This window comes from Sciurus carolinensis, chromosome X (genome assembly GCF_902686445.1).
Source record: "Sciurus carolinensis chromosome X, mSciCar1.2, whole genome shotgun sequence".
NCBI classification, from domain to species: Eukaryota; Metazoa; Chordata; class Mammalia; order Rodentia; family Sciuridae; genus Sciurus; species Sciurus carolinensis.
Genome location: NC_062232.1, coordinates 130,329,099 through 130,351,949, shown reverse-complemented (window position 1 = coordinate 130,351,949; position 22,851 = coordinate 130,329,099). Strand labels below are relative to the sequence as shown.

Here is a 22,851-nt window from a genome sequence, read left to right as displayed (position 1 = left end):
AAAAAAAATCAGATGTTAACTTTAAAACTCAACAGAGAGATATGTAGCTTAGGAAAATGCATTCAGTGCTGGAGAGCAAACATGTTTGAAGATACCACTGTCTACCCCCACCTCCAGGGCCCAAACAGAGCTCCTGTACCCTCCTCCAGTCTTGTCCATCTCAAGAGGTGATACCACTCTCCCCTAGGAACTCGGGTGGGGGACACCTGGCCCCTTGCATGCTGCTGTCTCCTGCCAGGTCAAAGTCACGAGTCCACTTCTCTCCAATGTGGACCACAGCTACTGCATAGCCACATTCCAGCTCTTTCCCCACCCTTAGCTCCAGCAACCCCTCCACCATGTTGCAGAGTCTTAAAAAACATACCCTGTCCCTTTTCTGCTTAAGCTCTCCTGCAACTTCTCAGAAAACTGCAAGAGTACTACTAGGGATGCTGAAAGTGGCTAGCAAGACCCTCTGGTTTGGTCCCTGGAGACCTTTTTGAGACAATTTCCTTCTATGCTCACATTTCCCTCTGTTCCCCAATTATCGCAGACTATGGCCTGCCTCACATCTAGCCAGACCCTGTGCTGAGAACGCCACCCCCACATTGGTGATTCCTTGTCACCTGAGTATCAGCTTGAAATGTCACCTCTCTGAGAGGCTGTCCCTGATCACCCCATCACTCTTACCATAACCACAGCATGGCACTAAATACCACCTGCCAGCCTCCTCTTTACTGTTTTCTCCGAACTATGAGATCGTATCATTAGGCACAGAGCACAGTCATTAATTGAAGGAATCAATGAGGCAGGGAGCAATCTTTTTGACAAGAGGTTCAACACAGAAAATTAAGGACCACATTTTTTTCATTCAAAATGAGAACAACCTAATGAAACCCATGAACAAATATACATATTCTTACAATTGTGATGACCTTCTTTACTGAACTGGGAACTCCGGCACCAGTGGGGCAAAGAATGACCATAAAAGGAATGAGTGGGCCAAAAAAGCATGGAGTCCACGAAAAGCTGACTCTAAGTGCCTGGACTACTGCTTGGCTCCAGCCAACTGGCATCAGGAGGGCACACCAGCCCATGGTGGCAGTTCTTTCCATTTTTCAAGAGACTCTGGAGAGTTAGAGTCTATATAAAAATATTCTGATTTTTAAATGCTGGCAACCCCCCCTTTTTTCTTCATACCAGGGATTGAGCCCAGGGACACTTGTCCACTGAGCCACATCCACAACCCTTTTTTATTTTTTATTTAGAGACAGGGTCTCACTGAGGTGCTTAGGGTCTTGCCAAGTTGCTGAGGCTGGCTTTGAACTTGTGATCCTTCTGCCTCAGCCTCCCAAGCTGCTGGGATTACAGGCATGCACTACTGTGCCCAGCAGCAACTAATTCTTAAAAAGTTATAAATACTACTCATTCCAAATAAAGCATCTGTGATGTTCACCTGAGAGCTGCTGGCCCATGGTTTGCTGGTTAGAAAATAAAAAATCACTGTACTACTGAGGGCTGGTTTTGGCTTCTGTAACATAAAGACAGGAGATGCTTGTCATCCTCTATAGTGGCATATGGTTTTAGAGTTCAAAGGGTTGTCTCGTATTAACTCCTCCCTCTCTCAAGAGGGGTGTGTATACACAGGACTTGCTGCATAGTGTCACTCTGGGCAGAGACAGGCACACATAAGCAGAACAGCTTTACCTAAGGTACCAGCTCCAATTATTGGGTATTCTTGAGGCTGAACTTAGTATAACCTCTGCATGACTTTATTAGGCCCTGTGCCCCAGTGGGGAGAGAGGAATCACATTCTTGTTGGCACCTCAATTTATTTGCCTCTAAGTGGCTGGAGGATTGCCTAGTTATTGGGCTAGCCTGGACAGAAAAATATACTAGAGAGCTCAAGATGCTTTAGACCTGGAGTGCTTGACCTCTAATGTCTGCCTACCTGGACAGGGTGTCCAGAGGGTGCTGGGCAGTTTACCCTGCCCTTCTTAGCAGACCTGGAGGCCATTTCTCTTGACTATATCTGGCTACTTGCCCCTTATTTCCTTGAAGACTTTGTCTCCAGTCTGTAGCTTTTATAAATGGAAAGAAAAACAGTAATGTAGGGTGGACCTCCTGTGTCCAGTAGGCCACTGATGGTCAATGAGAAGGTCCAAGAGACTGGTACAACACACTTACCATGTTTTGCTCAGCAATAAAACACTCAATGAATCGCTCAGGGTGCTCTTTCTTGAATATCTCAGAGAAGGTGGAGTTCTTGGTGTCACCATCCAGTACAACGACTCTGTTGTTTGCATGGCCCAGCTTAGCAAGAGCCAAACCGCATGCTTTCCGAGTAGCCACCTAGAAGAAAGTTAAGTTGCATGGTTTCTTGGAATGCACTTAGAGGGCAGGCACAATTTTGTAGAATTAGAAATCGTCATCTTGATGAAGAAGTTAAATTTATGATTCAACAATAATCTTTAGCATCATAAACATGGACTGCAGCCAATCTTAAAACCAGACTTGGCTCACTAAACACCAATTTCTCAAAAATATATCTCATACATTGCTGATGTGGTACCCACCTTTTTCCTGAATTGTGCTCTTTTTAGTTCACATATGCTTAAACCCCACTTGCCACATAGGAAAATACTCCACAACTGAACAGAGAGATTTCTGACAGGGTAGTTTTCATTGCATTTGTCAATTAACATTGCTACATTAATTGATTTACTGTCTTAAAATTCACAGATGGCATTTTATTTGAAATATTTGCCTTAACTAAATTTATTGTCCCATTCAGATATTCATTAAAAATTTTAAATTCATTTTCCAAAATGTGAATGCCTTTGTTGCTTTTTAATTATAAAACTGATAAAACTAATTGCAAACTATAAAATAGACAACTTTAGAATCCTGACACCACTAATAAAGAATTCCATTAGGATACAGTTTGAGATTGAACTTAATTTATAAATTAATTTAGGGGAGAATTGGTATCTTTATAATATGGACATTTTCAATCAAAAAATAAGGCAAAACTTTTCAAACAACCCCCCCACCACAAACAAACAAGCAAGGAGCCAGGCACAGTGGCATATGCCCCTAATCCCAGGGACTCTTGAGAGGCTGAGGTAGGAAGTTCACAAGTTTGAGGCCAGCCTCTGCAACTTATCAAGGTCCTGTATCAAAATAAAAAATTAAAAAAGGGCTGGAGGGGTGCTCAGGGGTAAAGCACTCAATCCCTAGTACGACCAAGCCAAACCAAAAACCAAAAAGCAAAACAAGGCTTGGCAATCCCTTAAACTGTGTGTGTGTGTGTGTGTGTGTGTGTGTTGTTGTTTTCTTTTCTTTTTTGCACTAGGGATGGAACCCAGAGGGGCTTTAACTGCTGAGCCATATTCCCAACCCCCCCTTTTTTTTTTGGAGACACAGTCTTGCTAAGTTGTGTAGGGTCTTGCTAATTTGTTGAGGCTGGCTTTGAACTTGTGATGCTCCTGCCTCAGCCTCCCAAGTTGCTGAGATTACAGCACCTGGGTCCTCAAACTGTTAAGTGCAGCATTTCCATATGACTTAGCAATTCTACTCCTAGGTATATTCTCAAGATAAAATGTAAACCTATATAAAAACTTGTACACAAATGTCCAAAGAAACATTATTCCCAATACCCAAAAGGTAGAAACAACCAAATATCTATCAAAGGATAAATGAATAAACAACATGTGGTATATCTATAAATGGAATATTATTCAGTCATAAAAAGAAATGAAGTACTGCAGCATAAATGAACTTCAAAAACATTGTGCTAAGTGGAAGAGAACACAGAAAATCATATCATATATGATTCCATTTATATGAAATGTCCAGAAAAGGCAAATTCAGAGAGACATAAAATTGATTAGTGCTTTCCAGGAACTAGGGGTAGAAGGGGCATGGGGTTTGTTTTTTTGATGATTGAAATGTTTTAAGGTTGACTTTAGTGATGGTTACACAATTATGTCAGTATGCTAAAAAAAACACTGAATTGTGAACTTTATTTTTTCATGCTGGGCACTGAACCCAGGGTCTCACACATGCTAAACACATGCTCTACCACTTAGATCTACCCCCAGCCTGAATTATACACTTTAAGCAGATCAAATATATAGTATATGAATTATATCTCAATAAAGCTCTTTTACAAAGTAAGGTTTACCTCTTCTGTCTTCATTCACTCATCCAAGCACTCTAAGACACATTTTCTTAAAAATATTTTTAAAACAGAAAATGTGGTGCTGTGGATGTAGCTCAGTAGAGCACTTGCCCAGCATGTCTGAGGCCCTGGGTTAGAGCCCCAGAACCACAAAAAAGGCAATGTGTGCACACACTATAAAATTTCAAAAGCAAAGCTATAACAAGATATCAAATGAAGAGGCTCTATTCCTTTTTTTCCTGTCCCCCAGCTACCTGGTTCCCCTTCCCAGATGTAAATGGCAATAAGGCTTGCATGAGGGATCTTTTCAGAAGTAGTCTAAGCACAAATACATGGTGGGCATTTCTTACAAAGGCACATGATCTTCTTTTAGGCTTCTAGTTATATAACCATGTGAAAACAGATATTTAAGTTTATTTGTAGCCATTTTACTATTATCAAAGGGATTGTCTTCTTGCCATCATATCTAATTACTAGTTATAATTAAGGTAAGAAAGGAATTGAATTTTGTATGTTAGTTTTGCTACAAGCTCTCTTACTGGTCTTTGTTCTTAATTTTAACCATTTCTGGTTCTTTTGGGTTTTCTCGCCTTCTCCTTGTTGGTACTGATTCTTTTATTATTTCATTTAACTGCAAAGACTCACATTTCCAGAGTGGAGCTAAATTTCTTTGCAAAATTATTAAGAATGTTTTACCTTTAGGTACAAAAGGGGCTCCAGATTTACAATATTTATATCTAGAATTGAATCTAATCTTGCACTCTACCGAAGAGCAATATAGCCCTACGCAATTTTTTCAAACAGGATTGAATGTTGAAATTTTATGAATTGTTTTTCTTTAATACATATAAAAATGAGTAGGTTTTTTCCTTCTTCCTTTGACCTAATAATACATCACTGAGTTATACATACAGTCCCTGACTCTTAACTTCAATTTTGGGACTTTTCAAAGGTTTGAAAGTTATTCACATTTGTTATAAACTGTACTTCAAATGTTCAATTTTGATCTTTTCCCAAGCTAATTATGTATAGTATAATACCCTCTTGTGATGCTAAGTAGCAGCGAGTCACACAGCTCATCATCAGCCATGAAACTGTGAGATTGAACAACTGACACTCTATAGTGTATTGTATTGTTGAACTGTGTTGTTTGCTAGTTTTGGTGTATTGAATGCATTTTCTTTTTTTTTGAAAATGCATTGTTCTTTTTTAAAATATTTTTTAGTGGGGCTGGGGGCATAGCTCAGTTGGTAGAGTGCCTGCCTGCCTCGCAAGCACAAGGTCCTGGGTTCAATCCCCAGCACCCAAAAAAAAATATTTTTTAGTTGTTGATGGACCTTTATTTATTTGTTTTATTTATATGTGGTGCTGAGAATCAAACCCAGTGCCTCCACATGCTAGGCAAGCACTCTGCCACTGAGCCACAACCCCAGCCCTAAATGCATTTTCAACTCATGATATTTTCAACTTACAATGGGTTTATTTGGACATATTCTCATCCTAAGTCAATAAGCATTTGAATTGTTTCCTAATATTGCTAAATGGCCTGAGTTATTAATTTTAACTTCACTGATTCATATAATTTTTTTTGAGATGGATTCTATGTTGCCCAGGATGGTCTTGGACTCTTGGGCTCAATGATTTGAAAGTTATTCACATTTGTTATAAACTGGGGACCCTGCTATTTTAACCTCTCAAGTGCTGGGACTATAGGTACTGGCCACTGCAAACTCACATACTTGCCCTTTTTAAAAATTTGAATCTGAGACAGTCTTGCTAAGTTTTGTGCAGGCTGTCAGAAACTTCTTTTAATGTACTAATGGAGTTAAGATTGGTTAATGTTTTACTTAGATTTTTTTGCATTGATATTCATGATTGGTCTATAGTTTTCTTTGGGCTAGTTTTATTACATTTTGGCTTCATAAATGAATTGGGATGATTCTTCAGTCTTCAAGTTTGGAAAGGTTTGAAACAGATAAGGAATCACCTATTCTTTGAAGGTTAAAAATAAGTTACCCTTGAAATTTAGTGAACATGATGCTTCTGAGGCTTTGTTCTTGAACAATTTACTCAAGTTTTTTTCCCCATGATTACTGAACAATTTATGTTTTTTATATGTCTTTTAGTCAACTTTTGATATTTCATGAACTCCTAAAATATAATCCCCATTCCTTTAAACATGTTTTCATCCAGTTACATTGGGGCTGTATCGCTTCCTTATTAATTCTTTACATGTTCTCTGAATCTGTTTATTTCCTTTCTCCAAAGACTAAATTTTGTATATTTATAGTTTTTAGCTCATTGAGGAGGCTAGCTAATAATAGCTTGTTTGTAATTCAAAGGTCCAATTTTAGATTAGGACATTAATGTAGATTGTTTTTTAATTCACTGATTTCTGACAAACTAGCTTGTTTTCCTAATAAATTTTTCCTATTTATAAGTTCTTTTAAAAAAACTAAGTCCCTATAATCCCATCTTTCAGATAAACACATAACAATTTGGTGTCACTCCTCTAAATACACTTTCTATATCCTATTTTAAATAATATGTTAATTCCTTTAAAGATCTTCCACACAGAAATAAAATTATACTATATGCTGCTTTTCATTCAAAAAATTTTAGCAATAATTTGGGCAAGCTCAGCCTCTCTTGCTGGGTTGTTTCCAATTCTGGCATCAGAACCCACACTGCAATCAACATTTCTTCCAATAGACGGATCTGCATATTCACAGATATGTATTTTCATAGGATAAATTCGTATAAGTTGCACAGCTAGTTTGAAGGGTGGGAACAGCTGAAGTGTTAAGACATTGCCAAAGTACCCTTCAGTTTTTTAATTTGTTCCCTAATTTCTCAAGTGGTTAATTCATCTGGTTTTAATCTATATTGTCAGGTTAAGAAAACACAACCAATACTCAAACTTTGTGCAATTAAAGAAGAGTCGAAAAATACTTCCTTCCTCCCAGGCCTGCTGCCTTATTTCTTCTGTATTAAAGACCCCACATTTTCCAGGTCTGCTGTAGTACATCACAGGGGAGAATGTAAAAATAACAAAAAACCACTGGGCAAGGTGGTATACAACTACAGTTCAGCTCTTCAGGCAGGAGGACCACTCAAACCCAGAAGTCTGAGGCCAGACAGGGCAGCATAGAAAGGCCTTCTCTCAAACACACACACACACACACACACACACAAAAACAAAAAAACAAAAAACAAACCCCAAACCCCAAGACTAAAAGGCTTTATGTTCGGGGTTTCATGCATAACCTGATTACTTTTTGAAGAATTGTTTTTTGATAATTCGGACTGCTTCCTTGTGTAACCCAGAGTTAAGTTCAAAAGATTGGCCCACCTATGCCATCATTCTTAGGCAGACACAGAATCATGATAGTTTTGTGCAGGGTTGGACTGTCAGGGCACAAACTGAACTAAGAAAGCAATAAAAAGTCACATAGCACCAGGAGGTAATGAATAGCAATTGGTCAGTATGAAAATCAGACCTAAAAGTGTAAAAGTGAAGAATAAAAAAAGAATAAACCCATCTTTACTGATTATAACCATTAAGTAAATATTACATTAACAATTGGTTTATCCACTGATATTAAAATAAATCAAGAATCTTGCATGTTTAGGAAGAAAGTCAGAGAACAAAGCATGTTGATATGCATGACTTAGTCAACCATCCATGTTTTTGCCTACCACGTCGCCAACTTCATAAGCAGGTGGACAAGTCATTTTTATATCCATGATGTTGATTTGAGGTGAATCCTCAATAGGGGGTTGTGGTACAAGACTCCTGTTGGTCTGTATCTGGCTCTCAATTAATTTGATAATTGCATCTGCTCTTTCTTTTGGCATTGGTTTTCCATACCAACTTTCTGCATCTTCAACATCTGCAACAAAACAAAAGCCAGCCATTACAAATATTTAGTGAGTATCTACTAAATCATCATTTGAAATACAATCTGATAAAAAATGTTAAATCTAGGACTCCCATGATTAAGAACCTGGTATAGAGGGCCTGGGATGGTATTGCAGTCAGAAAGATCAGCCTGAACAAAGGCCATGTGACTTTAAAGGGAGCTACTGGCCCCTATTTGGTAAATGGAGAGAAGAATGCAGGAGATGAAGTTGAAAAGACAGGAAGGGTAGATTCTGGAGTGTAAGGTTGATGGGTATAAGGAGTTTGAATTTTATACAAAGCAAGCTGGGAAACCATTGAAGGGTTTGGATGAGGGTAAGTAAATGATCAGTCATGTCTCAGAAAGACCGCTGTGGTAGCAATGTGGAGACTGGCTTGGATGGAAGCAAGCTGGAAGTGGATGGACCCTTTCAGATGTTGCTGCAGTTTAGAAGAGATGATGGGGGCTTGGCAACAATCATGGTACTTGAGATGGGGAGGGGGAACACATCTGCAATATACTCTAAGGAATCATATATATGGGGGGGGCAACATAAGGGAGAGGGAGAGTCAAGGACAGCACCCAGGGTTCTGCCAGGGACACATTGGTAAAGTTATTTACTGCACGGGGGTTGGGGAGCCAGAGTAAGATAATATTTGGGGGGAAGAGTTATAGAATAATTTTAAAATGCCTATATTATTTTTTAAAGAAACCAGGAATCTAAACTTGAACAATTTCAGACAGCCTAGAAATGTGAAATGACTTATTCTTTCAAAACTCCTTTCTCCCCCAGTCCTAGTTCCACAGCTGCCATTTCTAGAGGCGATACTTTACCAGGTCCTTATTTTTTTCCAGATGGTCTGGGCCTCTCCAAGTGTGTATGTGTAAACAGTGGAGATCATTTCCCATTAGTCCTCCAATTAATCAACTGTTCTCCTAGTCACTCCCTCACACAGGCAGAAAAATCACTTTCACTGGCCTTCCTCTCCTGCCCTAACTGGACAGTTATCTAGAGAGTGCAAGAGAGAAGAGTCTTGAACACATGTTACAGGTGTTACCACTGTTCACTAAAGAAAAGGCATCTCTTTGACCAGATGCTTAAAGCATCCTTCTGCTGTGCAAACAGATGTTCTGAACACACACAAGCAGGACAGACACACTTACTTGGCATGCCCCGGCCCTTGAAGGTCTTGGCAACCACAGCAGTGGGCTTGCTTTTCACTTGAGCTGCTTGCCAGAACACCTGGCACAGTGCCTCCACATCACGACCATCTACCACGTAAGTATTCCACCTGTCAACAAGGATACCAGGTTATAAGGAAGAAGGGGAGCAGGACAGAAAGAAGGTAAAACAAGAAAAGGTATGGTTACCCAAAGGCTTCGCAGCGCTTCTGATAGACCTCTATGCAGTGCTCAAGGGGCAAGGTGCCACCATGTCCCAGGCGGTTCACATCAAAGATCACCACAAGATTGTCCAGACTGTAGTAGGAAGCAAAGGCCAATGCCTCCCAGACAGAGCCTTCAGAGGACTCGCCATCTCCCAGGAGGCAGAACACACGGTAGCTGGAACAAGCCAAGAAAAGTTTAGGACCCTGCTGGGGGCTTACCTGGACCACTCGAGAAAATGCATTGCAGGGAGTGGGACAAAGGAACAGACTGGACCAGACTGGAGAAGCCACTTCAGATCATCAGGTCCATAAGCCTATATTCTCCTTACCAATTCTGACCAAGCTCAGCAGCCGAGGAAAGGAAGTTCTAAATGCTTTGGCCTCATGAGATGGGCGTCACCTTTGGTGAGCTTTTTCATTCCAGCTCTGAGGCCATTTTTAGCTGCTTCTGTTAACTCTCTAAATCAGAAAGCAAAATGGCAAGAGGGGAATGGGAAGAAAGCAGCTCCCTGAGATTCCCAAACAACATTTACACATTTCTTGGCAAGTTCCATTTTTAAGCACCACTATCTTCTATTTCTTTTCTTCCTTCCCTCCTTCCTTTCTCTCTCTCCCTCCCTCCCTTTCTTTTCTTTTCTTTTTTTTTTTTTGGACCCAGGGATTGAACCCAGGGGCATTTAACCACCGAGTCACATCTCTAGTCCTTTTTAATATTTTATATACAGACAGGGTCTCACTAAGTTGCTTAGGGCCTTGCTAAATTGCTCAAGTTGGCTTTGAGCTCAAAATCCTCCTGCCTCAGCCTCCCAAGCCACTGGGATTATAGGCATATGCCACCATGCCTGGCACCACTACCTTCTCTTTCTGATATTACAATTTATTTAAAATAATTGTAAGAATCCAAACATTCCTCTGGGTGTGCTGATGCATGCCTGTAATCCTAGCAACTCAGAGGCTGAGGCAGGAGGATCTAAAGTTTGAGGCCAGCCTCAAGACCTTAGTGAGGCCCTAATAAATGTAGCAAGACCCTGTCTCAAAATTTGAAAAAATGGCTAAGGATGTACCTCAGATCTCACTAAAATGTTTTAAGTTTTAAAATAAAGGCACTCACTCCAGGGTAAGAACAAAGAGAAGCAGACACAAATGAAAAATTTCAGACCTACAGGAAATGGAGCAGAGTGATTGCCTAAGGACTGGAGGATACACAATGAAGTACTTCCAGAGTCGCCATGGGCTGGAATGAGGACTGGTCTTTTAGGGTTCTTCCCCATCCCAAGGAGCTAGGCAGCTATTTTCCCAAAGAGACAGAAGCTCCCCATCCTGGAGAAATGGAACCCGAGGGTTCTGGACTCAGGCCTGCTACATGCAGCAGAGGACAGTGAGTACTCCTGGACCTGGACCAGGCACACATCACCATTGTCTTGCTCCCACGTCAGAAACAGCAATCTCACAAGAAAGAGACTGATTTTCTTGTCTTTGAAAAGGGGGAACCAACCCAGAAAAACATCCTTTGTTATGAACATTTAGGGACCTGATACAAAGGCAAACTGGTGCATGAGTTCAATCTACAGAGATCACCAGAGATGGAAAACAAAGCTGTCACTTAGAAAAGATCTGTGTTCTGATACAGTGGTGTTTACACTGCAGTTACCACTTAGACCCTTAGCAGGGAGGGTAGGACAGTTTCCAGAAACCTGATTTCTTTGCTGCTTTGACACTTGGTAACAGGAGCTTTCAAAACCATCTATCTACCCAAACTAATGAACTGTAAAGCCAAAGTGAGAGGATGGGGCAGTGGAGTGAATTTGGGTAAGTGTCTTACCTGGCCTGGTCGAAATACTTGCCAGTATATGCCATCCCACATGCAGCCCCCAGTCCTTGCCCAAGCCATCCTGTTGCCACATCAACAAAGGACAGTCTCTGCAAGAGAAAAGGGACCCAATGAACCTAGGACCAGCTGCAGGACAAGAATGTCAGGCAGATTTCCAGTGCTGAGTGCAAGTCACTCCAGTTGACCATCATGCCAGGCTAGGTGAATTCCTCTCTGACACACCCACATGCACCCTAAGTTTCAGATCAATGTCATAAGAGGACAATGGGTTAGGCCCCGCCCAGTTTTGGCTGGAAACTGGGTGATAAAGATGCCATGCTCAGGGCTGGGGTTGTGTGGCTCAGTGGTAAGAGCACTTGCATATCATGTGTAAGGCACTGGGTTTGCTCCTCAGCACTACATAAAAACAAATAAATAAAAAAGATATTGCATCCATCTACAACTAAAAAAATATTTAAAAAATAAAAGATGCCAAGTTCAGGTAACCACAGAATTTAGCATGAGGAGGATGACTGGAGCTTCAGGAACATACAGGAGGGAGCCTAACTACAAAGTAGAAGAAAATATAAGGCATCTTCACAAGGTCTTTTTTCCAGCCATGCACAAACCAGATGTGCAATCTTTAAGAAAATATGGGTTCTTAAACAGAAATCCCAAACACTAAAGTTTGTGAGTTCCCTGGTTTGTAAAACTCAGGTCAACTGTGATCCTAGAAGTGGTCATCTAGAAGTGCCAATACTAGAAACAGATCACTTTCCACTACCATTCTGCCATGTCTGTTCACATCCAGTTTGCATGCAGCGAGTAATCACTGTGCCATGGAGACAAAGTGACCCATGAAAAAGGGTCGCTGCTCTGGTGGGATATGCCCTACTCCTGGGCTTCCAGATATTCTGAATTGATTTAGTAGCTTCTGCTGCTACCATCTCAGCCTGACTACCAACATTGCTTGCCTCTGTCACTGCAGTGGCCTCCCTGCTTCCCCCACAGACGTTCTCAACCCAGACAATAGCAGGAGTCTATTTAAACTTAAGCCAGGGGCTGGAGTGTGGCTCAGTGGCAAACCACTTGCCTCGCATGTGTGAGGCACTGGGTTCAATTCTCAGCACCACATATAAATAAATAAATACAATAAAGGTCCACTGACTAAAAAAACATTTTAAAAAACCAAGCCAGGCTGGGTATGGTGGCACACACTTGTAATCCAAGCAACTTTGGAGGCTGAGATCCTAAGGAATTTAAGAACTGCCTCAGAAATAAAAAAGGCTGGGGATGTGACTTAGTGGTAAAGTGCCCCTGAGTTCAATCCCCAGAACCAAAAACAACCAACAACAAAACTCAACAAACACTTAATCCAGGTTAACACATCTCTGCTAACAGCCCAAGTTCTTACACCAGCTTGCCTACTTCAGCCCCCTCACCTCCTACTCGCCTTCTTGCCACTCCAGGCACCTTAACTTTCTTGCTGTCCCCTGAGCACAATGGGCACATGTCTACCTCAGGACCTTGGCACTTGCTACCTCTGTATTTCTAGGTTTGTTTCTTGTTTGTCCCCTCTGTCCACATGTCTCAGCTTCATTCAGAGACCAGTGCCATGTTCATCACTACCATGAATAAATGAATAGTACTTGTCATTCTCAGATCTCTTTCCTTTGTTTCCCATTCTCCACTGCTCTCTGGGACCTTCTGTCCTTACCTGGAATTTACCATATGCTTTGTGCCCCAGATTCCCTTTCAGTTTTGTATTTCTCATCTAGTGGAACTTTGTCACTGAAGTTTCTTCTGATCATGTCTCCAGCTTTGTCTTCCTCTCTATGGTTCCTGCCTCCTTTAACAAGCTCTGGTCCAGACTGCCTTGCATGCCCTTGGAGTTAATGACCTACCATGTTATGCACCAAACCTGAGCTCAACACACAGACCAATTATGCTTTCTCCTGGCTGTGAAGAGTGAGGCAAGCAAACCCACTTCCTCAGGGCTTCACTTTTTGGGTATGACAGAGACCAGAGCCACTCTCAGGTGGCAGGATAATATGATGTATAGAAAGAACCAAAATGATAAATAGGACCCATTTCAGGCCTATTGCCACATGGTGACCAAAACTTGTTAGAAAGCAAGCATCAGAGCAGGCCCAGGCTCCCCTGCCAGCATACCTTTGAGAGGATGAATCGGTCGTTGTCTGGGTTCTCTGGATCTGACTGCTTATATCTCATCGTGTGGAAGAATAGCACAGACATGATCTCGGCAGCACTGCTGCAAGATGTGGGGTGGCTGAAAGGCAGAAAACACAAGTCACTTCTCACAGGCATGTGACAGTGCACAAAGCTGCCTTTCAACATATGATCTCCACAGATCAGAAGTAGCAGAGTCATTTACCCCAGTCCAAGGGAGGCAGGGCCGTGGCTTCCCAACTCATGGCTAAAGGCCACTCTGCAGCCCAGCAACCTCATGACCTCTCCTTGCACACAGCACAATGCTCTGAGGCTAGCTCCCTTCTATAGGGAACACGTGCACACGGAGCAAGTTCATCTTTTGACTCCAACCTGAGCATCATTTCACTTGTGTGATTTCATCTGTGGTACTATGACATGCTGAGGAAATTTCAGGAACATCACTAATCAAAAATGTCATGCGGATCCCTTTCTACTACCTAAAATGAACATGTTATTGGAAGTGAATGGTGAAAGATTGGAAAATTTCTCATGATTAAGTAATTGGGCTCTTCCTCAATGCTGAAATAATGTTGCTCTTAGTAGCCTACACCTAAGTCGACAGTTTTAAATTTATTTATATGTTTAAACTGGGAATTGAACACAGGAGTGCTTTACCACTGATCTACATCCTCAATCCTTTTTTTTTTTAATTTTTATTTTGAGGGCTGGGGTTGTGCTCAGTGGTAGAATACTTGCCTAGCATGTGTTAGGCACTGAGTTTGATTCTCAGCACTACATATAAATAAATGAATAAAATAAAGGTCTATCAACAAGTAAAAAAATTTTTAAAAAAAATTTTATTTTGAGACAGGGTATCACTAAGTTGCCTAGGGCCTCACAGAATTGCTGCAGCTGACCTTGAACTTGCAATCCTCACGTTTCAGCCTCCTGAGTCCTTGGATTACCCACATGTACCACCAAGCCTGGTACCTGTTTTTAGTTTAAAGGGGGAAAGGAAGCCTGGCACAATGGCACATACCTGTAATCCCAGTGGCTCGGAAGGCTGAGGCAGGAGGATCACAAGTTCAAAGCCAGCCTCAGCAAATTAGCAAGGCCTAGGCAACTTAGACCCTGCCTCAAAAAAAAAATATATATATATATATATATATATATATATATAAATAGGCTACAGTTGTGGCTCAATGGTTAAGCACCCTGGGGTTCAATTCCCAGTAACCCCCCCAAAACAAAACAAAACAAAATGGGCGGGGAATGTGGCTCAGTGGTTAAGCACCCCCATGTTCAATCCCCAGTACCAAAATAAAATAAAATAAAATAACTAAATAAAAATAAAAGGGGACAGGGAGATAGGACAAAGAACAAAAGCTTCTCCCTGAAAACATTTGCCAACTATTTCTTACAGAGGATTTTTATCCAGAAAATGTAAGGAAATCAAAAAACTTAACAAAAAATCAATTTTAATTAAAAATGAGAAAACGATCCAAACAGTTACTTCTCAAAAGAAAAAATAGAAATAGTCAACAAATATATGAAAAAACGTTTAATATCATTAGCTTTCAGGGAACTGCAAATCAAAACTCCAATGAGGGCTTGGGATGTAGATCTGCAATACAGTCCTTACCTAGCCTGTGTGAGGTCCTCAGTTTAATCCCTAGAACCACAAAAACAAACTACAACGACATACCATCTCACCTCAATGGCTATTATAAAAAAAAAACTGATGAGTATGTGGAGAATAAGGAACTCTCACACTGTTGGCTGGAATGTAAATTAGTACAGTTGCTACGGAGGTTCTTTAAAAAGGGTAAAAATAGATCTACCTTATGATCTAGCTATCCCATTTCTGGGTGTAGATCCAAAGGTAAATAAAATCAACACACCAAGAGATAACTGCATGCCCATGTTTACTGCAGCACTGTTCACAATAGCCAAGATATATAATCAGTCCAGGTGCGCAACAACAGATGAATGGAATAAGAAAATGTGATATAGATAGGGAATGGAATATTATTCAGTCATAAAAGAATGAAATCTGGGCTGGGAGTAGAGCTGTGTTAAAGTGTTTGTCTCACATGGGAAGAGGCCCTGGGTTTGATTTCCAGCACCTGCCAAAAAATAAAAAAAGAATGAAAGCCCATCATTTGCAGCAAAATAGATGGAACTGAAGAACATTGTGTTACCTGAAATAAGCCAGACATACAAAGACAAGTACTATGTGTTCCCTCTCTTATGTGGAAGCTAAAAAAATAAAGTAGAGGGATGGGGATGTAGCTCAGAGATAGAGCACCTGTCTACTTGCCAGCATGTGCAAGGTCCTGAGTTCAGGCCCCAGCACCACACACAGAAAAAGACCCCAATGTAAAATAGTTATTAATAGAAGTTGGGAAGGATATTTGTGGGAGGATGAATAAGGAGAGGCTGGATTTGATCAGTGTGTCCTCTATGCACATGTGGAAATATCACAATGAACCCTTTAATATGTACAATTAATTTGTGTTAATAAAAAGGAGCCAGGAGTGGTGGTACATGCCTGTAATCCCAGACATTAGGGAGGCTGAAGAAGGAGGACTGCCAAGTTCCAGGCCAGCCTGGGCAACTTAGTGAGACACTGTCTCAAAATATACAAAAAAGGAGCCAGATGTGGTGCCTCATGCCTGTAATCCCAGCAGCTTGGGAGGCTGAGGCAGGAGGACTGCAAGCTCTAAGTCAGCCTTGCCAGCAACGGCAACATGCTAAGCAACTCAGTGAGACCCTGTCTGTAAATAAAATACAAAACAACAGGACTGGGGATGTGACTCAGTGGTTGAGTGCCCCTGAGTTCAATCCCTGGTACCTCCTCCCCCAAATTAAATTAAATTAAAAATGGCTAAGGATGTAGCTCAGTGGTAGAATACTTGCCTAGCATGTGCAAGGTCTTGGGTTTAATCTCAGTACAAAAAAAAGACAAATAGGTAAATAAATAAATTGAAAACCTGTACTCCCTGCAGCCCTTCTCCAACAGTCAGAAAAATAAGATTTTGGGCCCAGGTCATTCATATTAATAATCTGCTGTTTAAAAGTTTCACAAGGGCTGGGGTTGTGGCTCAGTGGGGTAGCACTTGCCTCGTTCGATTCTCAGCATATAAATAAATGTGTAAAATAAAGGTCCACCAACAAAATTTTTTTTTAAAAAACGTTTCAATATAGAAAATGGGGACTTAAGCCTCTTGCCTTATAAATGTTTCCTAAATGAATGGTTTATGTTTATAAGCTATTAGAAATCCCTTGAGAAAATGTAATGTTGTTATTAGTTTTGAAAGTTTAAAGAACAAAATAAAAAAATGGGCTGGGGGTGTAGTTAAGTTGTAGTTCTAGGTTTGATCTGCAGCAGCACCACCAAAAAACCAAAGGAAAACAAAACAACCTTGGAAACATGTGGATCTTAAAGGGAATCATGTCCTTTTTTAAAAAAAAGGTTGTCACTATGCTATGTTGCCCAGGTTGATCATGAACTCCTGGGTTCAAGTGATCATTCCTGGTCCACATTGTCCTTTTAATGTCATAGCCCATGTTTCAGGTACAGATTTTAAAAAATTAAATTAATTTATTTATTTTTGGTACTGGGCATTGAACCTAGAGCCTCTTAACCACAGAGCCACATCCCCAGCCCTTTTTATATTTGATTCAGGGCCTCACTAAATTGCTGAGACTGGCTTTGAACTTGCAATCCTCCAGCCTTAGTGTCTCAAACTGTTGGTATTACAGGTGTACACAACCATTCCTGGCTCAGAGCCAGATTTTTTAAAAAATCAGTATATTATCTTGTCTGACCACAACAGAAATAAAAACTGAACCATACAACAAATTCAATAACTCACCATTGCACAATAGGAGTCAAAAAGGAAATCACAAGGAAAAGCAGAAAATGAAAACAAAAGCATAAAACCCATAAAATTAAGCAAAAAGCAGTGCCAAGAAGGAAGTTTATAGTTGTAAGCACATTTAAAATTTTTTTCCAATCAGCAACCTAAGTTTACAACTTAAGGAACTAATGACAAAGCCCAAAGGTAGCAGAAGGAAAAAGAATGATTAGAATGGAAATAAATAACAAAGAGACCAGGAAAACATTAGAGAAAAATCGATAAAGCAAAAAATTATTTTTGTGGTTCTGGAAATGAAACTCAGAGCCTCTAGCATGCTAGGCAAGTGCTGTGGCACTGAGATATGCTCCCAACTTCAAAAGTTGGTCCCTTGAAAAGACTAACAAAAGTTTTAGGTAAATGAGCTAAGTAAAAAAGTAAAAAGGAGAAAAGACAGAATTAACTAAATTGAGAAAGTGAAAGAGCAGCCAGTTCCTGTCAATGCTACAGAAAATGAAAATGATCAGAAGACTACTGTGAGCAACTGTATGTCAGCAAGTTGGTTAATTAACTCAATATAATTTTTATAAACAAAGAACTTAACTGAACCATGGCTAGAAACAGTTTAAACAAATAAACAATGAGTAAGGACACTGAACCAGGCAATCCAAACACTTCCAACAAACCAAGTGCTGCACATTCCTGTAATCATGACTAGTGGGCAGGCTGAGGCAGGAGGCTCGCTGGACCCCAGGAGTTCCATGGCAGTCTGGGCAGCAAAGTGGTCTCAAGAAACATACGAAAGCAAGAATTCTCAACAAACAAAATCCCTCCAGTTTATAGCTTTACTGATGAACCGCATCAAACCTTTAAAGAAAAATGAATACCAATCGTACTGCAACTCTTTCAGAAAAAAAAAAAAAAATGGAGGTGGAGTATTTTGGATGAGATCGCGTGTATTCAGGGTAGTATAGCCACAGACCAAAGGTGGAACATTTCAAAAGTCATTCTATGAAGCCTGCACTGCCCTGATACTAAAGTTACTCTACAATGATTAGAGACTCCTTCCTTAGGTGGTCACAGTGGCATGAGCCTGCATCCCGGCTAGTTGGGAGTGGCAGGGTGATCGCTGGGGCCCAGGAGTTTGGGGCCAGCATAGGGGAAATAGCAAAAGCTCATTTCAAAAAAAGGGGGGTGGGGGCAGAGAGAGAGAGAGAGAGAGAAATTTAAAAAGAAAGAAAGAAAAAAAAAAAGGGAGAAATTCAAAAACAGCGAACGCGCGGCGCAGTGGCGCACGCCTGTAATCGGGTCCGGCGGTTCGGGAGGCTGAAGCAGGAGGATCGCAAATTGAAAGTAGGCTGAGTAACCGCGTGGCCCTGAGCAACTCAGCGAGTCCCTGTGTCTAATAAAATACAAAAAAGGGCTGGGGATAGGGCTCAGTGGTTCAGTGTCCCTGGGTCCAATTCCCAGAACCAAAAGGAAAAAGAAAGAAAACTACAACGAACAACTATCTTTATGAATATTGATGCCAAAAAAAAAAAAAAAAAGCCAACAAAATCTCAGCAAACCCGGTGCCCATTTCTGCTCCGCTTCTTACTTGCGAACAACTTTCTTTAGGGAGGTTGGCGACACATTACGGATTGAACTAACGGTCTCGTACATCTACGCAAGCAGTGTACCAAACAGCAGTATCTGCAGCCCTAGGTTTCTCTCTTTTACCGTCACGCAGTTAGGGTCGCTTGACCAGTGCTCCTGCCGACTGAGGAAGCCCCCAGTAGCAGCTAAAAATCAATCACAGCTAACCAGAACTTTCCAGGGACACCCCCCGCCCGAACGAGTTCTAGATTCTTCTGTACTAACGGGTGTGGCCCTAGGGACTTTCAGAGCCCTGGCCACGAGGCAGACAGAGGCAGGGACCAAAGCACGCGTCGGGGCACCTGGAGATGGCGGCTCTCGGTCCCCACCTTCGATCAAGAGGAAATCTTCACGAAAAGCCCATTAAGCAACCGACGGCTCCCTTCTCCTCAGGCCCTCACCACCGCAGTGGCGGACAAGCTGCACGAGGCGGCCTTCGATGAGGGGGCCTTACCCGGAATTCGAGGCGCAAGTGGCCCTGATGGAATGGATCCGTAGGCGGTTAGCCATGTCCCGCAGCACCTGCACCGTCTTCTCATCGGGCTTGGCCTCCTCGGTCATCGCAGGGCCAGGCTCCGCATCAGACATAGCTGCGATGGCGTCGGGGCTAGACCAACGAATGGGGCCGGGTGTGATCGCACGCCTTCAGTTAACTTAGTGCCCGTCCCCTTGCGCGGGCCGCTCCCTCCGCGACCTTATCCTTCCGCGCTGGGTCGCTCCTTCCGCACACCCAAGTCAACGAATAGTGAATATTTGTCATTACATGTTCCATATTCTACAAAATAATTCCATTTCTTCATATCTTTCCTTATGTTCTCCATTCCAAAGGTGTTCCCCTTTGGGGGCGGTGTAGGATCTTGTTTTGGGATGGTTAAAGAGTTCTGGAACTAGATGGTGCGGATGTTTCCCACGTGGGTGGCTGGACGAAGCCGCTTTACATGCTTGAAAATAGTTACCTTGGTGAGGCAGTAATTGTGCGCATGTATCTGCGGTATTGAAAAGTTCACGCTGGAATTTCAAAGTTTGCGATTGGCCACCCCTCCCCCTCAGCATAGCCCCCTGGCGGGCTTCTCAACGTCTGAGCCATTTTACTTTCTAGAACTTTCTGTAACGGAACTTCCCTTTGCTGAGGTAGCTGTTAGCCCAGTGCCAGTCTGTAACTTGACCGCAGAGCCCATCTTCAGTGAACTCCCTTCACTACGGAATTTGCACACTTTCTGTCAGAAATACCACATCTCAAGCTAAGCCTCTCACTAGACACCACACCATGGGTCTCGGCAAAGCTATTCCCTCCGACTTGGAGACCATCTTCCCTAATTAGCATGCGTCCTGCTGTCCCCAAGTACTTGGGAGTCCGAGTGCTGGATTTTAGGTAAAAAAAAAAATGCTCGATTCCTTCACAAAAACCCCAAAGTGTCACCGCAATGCCATCAGTACTGTGCTAAAGTGTACGTACATTTTAAATTTTAATAGCTGCCGCCTAGTTTTGCAACAAAAAACTGACCCTGCTCATCCGACTACATGCGGTACGTGAGTGCACATTTTCCCCACCTCCGCACCAATGCTGGATGTTGTCAGTGTTTTTTAATTTTTGCAATTATAACATGACAAAATAATAATTAATGCTTTCGTTTACAAATTATTGTTCACCTTTTGGTTGTACATTTTCTGAACATAAATCGTCATTTATAATTAATCCTGTCTGAACTCTCGCTATTATCCTTTACTGTTTTATAGCCGATTGTTTTTAGCTATCTTGTAATAGTTCCTTACATAGTTTGTTGATTACCTCTTTATCTGTACCATATATGCCAAGTCTTTTTCTCCTCAATCCTTTGCTGTTTTTAATATTAAAGGAGACATTCTATTTTATTTTGTGTATTTATTTGTAGTACTAGGGATGGAACCCATGGCCGCATGCATGCTAAGTAAGCGCTCTACCACTGAACTACATCCCCAGCCATTTTCATTTTCTTATTGTTTTTTAAATTTTGGAAATGGTCTCCCTAAATTGCCCACACTGGCCTCAAGTTTGTAATACTGTGACCTCAGCCTCCCTAGTAGCTGGAATAACAGCTGTGTGCCACCATACATCTATCTGAGATACTTTATTTTAAAGGAAAAGCCAAGTGTTTGATCCAAAACCTAAATGTTTCTTCTTTTCAACTTTGGTTTTTTTTCTCTCTACTTGAAAGGTTATAATAAATACGTGAATCTTTTCCTGTGATATTTTGGGTTGAGTCTTACAAAGGTCTTTTCCACCCAAAGTATATAAAATACTTTAGTGTGTCTTTTTAATAGTGTCATAGTTTTTAAAATGTTTTTTATTCATAAGCCATTTATTTATTAGTACCAGGAATTGAGCCCAGGGGTGCTTAACAACTGAGCCACATCCCCAGCCCTTTTTAGATTTTATTTTTGAGACAGGGTCTTGCTAAGACTGGCTTTGAACTTGGAATCCTCCTGCCTCAGCTTCCTGAAATGCTGAGATTATAGGAGTTTGCTACCACACCTGGATACTTTCATACTATTTAAATGTTTGGTTCTTTATTCTGTCTGGATCTTATTATTGTGAAGTACTCCATTTACCCAAGATCCTATTTAATATTTTTAAAAAATCTCTTAACTGCTCTTTTGCATTTTATCTTCCATATAAATTTTAGAATCAGTTATTTTAAGATTCATAAGTCATTCTCATCGGGTTTTTAATTATGGTTTCATGCTGTATGGGTTATGTAGAAGACTGGCTGCCTCATTTATAATATTCAGTCACTTCCTCAAGAACATGGTATCAAGTCAAGTGATATTTTATTTTATATTTATTCTGATATCTCTCTTTCTCTCCTTCCTTCGTTCATTCGTTCATTCATTCCTGCCTTCCTTCCTTTCTTTCTTTCTTTCATACCAGGGATTGAACTCAGGGGCACTTAATCACTGAGCCACATCCCCAACCCTTTTTTTGTATTTTATTTAGAGACAGGATCTTGCTAAGTTGCTTAGGGCCTTGCTAAATTGCAGAAGCTGGCTTTGAAATTGAGATCCTCGTGCCTCGACCTCCAAAACCTCTGATCTTCTTTTTGTTTCTTCTTTCCTTCCTTTTATCCTGCTGCTTGCTTTGTTTTTGTTGATTTAATCTTGCTATGTTGCCCAGACTAGCCCCAAACTCGAGGGCTCAAGTGATCCTTCTGCCACAGACTCTCAAATAGCTGGGACTACAGGTGTGAGCCACCATGCCTTGGCTCCTTCCTCTTCTTTGCATTCCATTTCTGTTCCCCCTTGTTTGTTTAGATGTTTTGTATTTGCTTTCTGTTCTATTGGTGGTTACCTTCGATTTTTTTTCAACCAACATTTTTTTTCTCTCAATTTCAACTTTTGTATTGTATCTATAAACTTCTCCTCAGAGCAAGTCATAAACAAATTTTTATTTTCCCTGTTTAAAACTTGCTCTTTGGAAAAATTTTTGGTTAGCCTGACGTGGTGGTGCATGCCTGTAATCCCAGTTACTCTGGAGGCTGAGGCAGGAGGAGCACAAGTTCAAAGCCAGCCTCATCAACTTGATGAGGCCCTAAGCAACCCAGCTAGATCCTGTCTCTGAATAAAATATTGAAAAGGGCTGGGGATGTGGCTTGGTGGTTAAGCACCCCTGGGTTCAGTCCCCGGTATCTCCCCACAAAATTTAGTTCTTATAGTTGTCAATAGTGTGCATGAACATAACTTAAAACAGGGTCAGCAAACTTTTTCTGTAAAGAACCTGTGAGTATTTTAGGTCACATGGTCTCTGTAACTACCCAACTCTGCCCTGGTTGTAGCAACCATAGGCAATAGGGACATGCAAGAATGTGGCTTGAATCTCATATAATTTTTACCTAGTTTGAAACATTCTAATTTGATTTTTTCAATGATTTAAAAAGGCTAAAAATCA

The 22,851-nt window shown here is 41.2% G+C and overlaps 1 protein-coding gene across 1 annotated transcript in view; it reads right to left on the bottom strand.

The window, feature by feature from the left end:
- Tktl1 (transketolase like 1) overlaps positions 1 to 22,851 on the bottom strand; it is a 49,248-nt gene that overhangs the window by 10,580 nt on the left and 15,817 nt on the right. The window contains exons 2-7 of the mRNA XM_047536082.1: positions 13,435 to 13,552; positions 11,275 to 11,372; positions 9,436 to 9,627; positions 9,229 to 9,356; positions 7,862 to 8,055; positions 2,167 to 2,331 (exon numbers count right to left, since the gene is read on the bottom strand). Coding sequence (XP_047392038.1) covers positions 2,167 to 2,331; positions 7,862 to 8,055; positions 9,229 to 9,356; positions 9,436 to 9,627; positions 11,275 to 11,372; positions 13,435 to 13,518 — 861 coding nt within the window. The 5' untranslated portion in view covers positions 13,519 to 13,552. The remainder of the gene's footprint in view (positions 1 to 2,166; positions 2,332 to 7,861; positions 8,056 to 9,228; positions 9,357 to 9,435; positions 9,628 to 11,274; positions 11,373 to 13,434; positions 13,553 to 22,851) is intronic.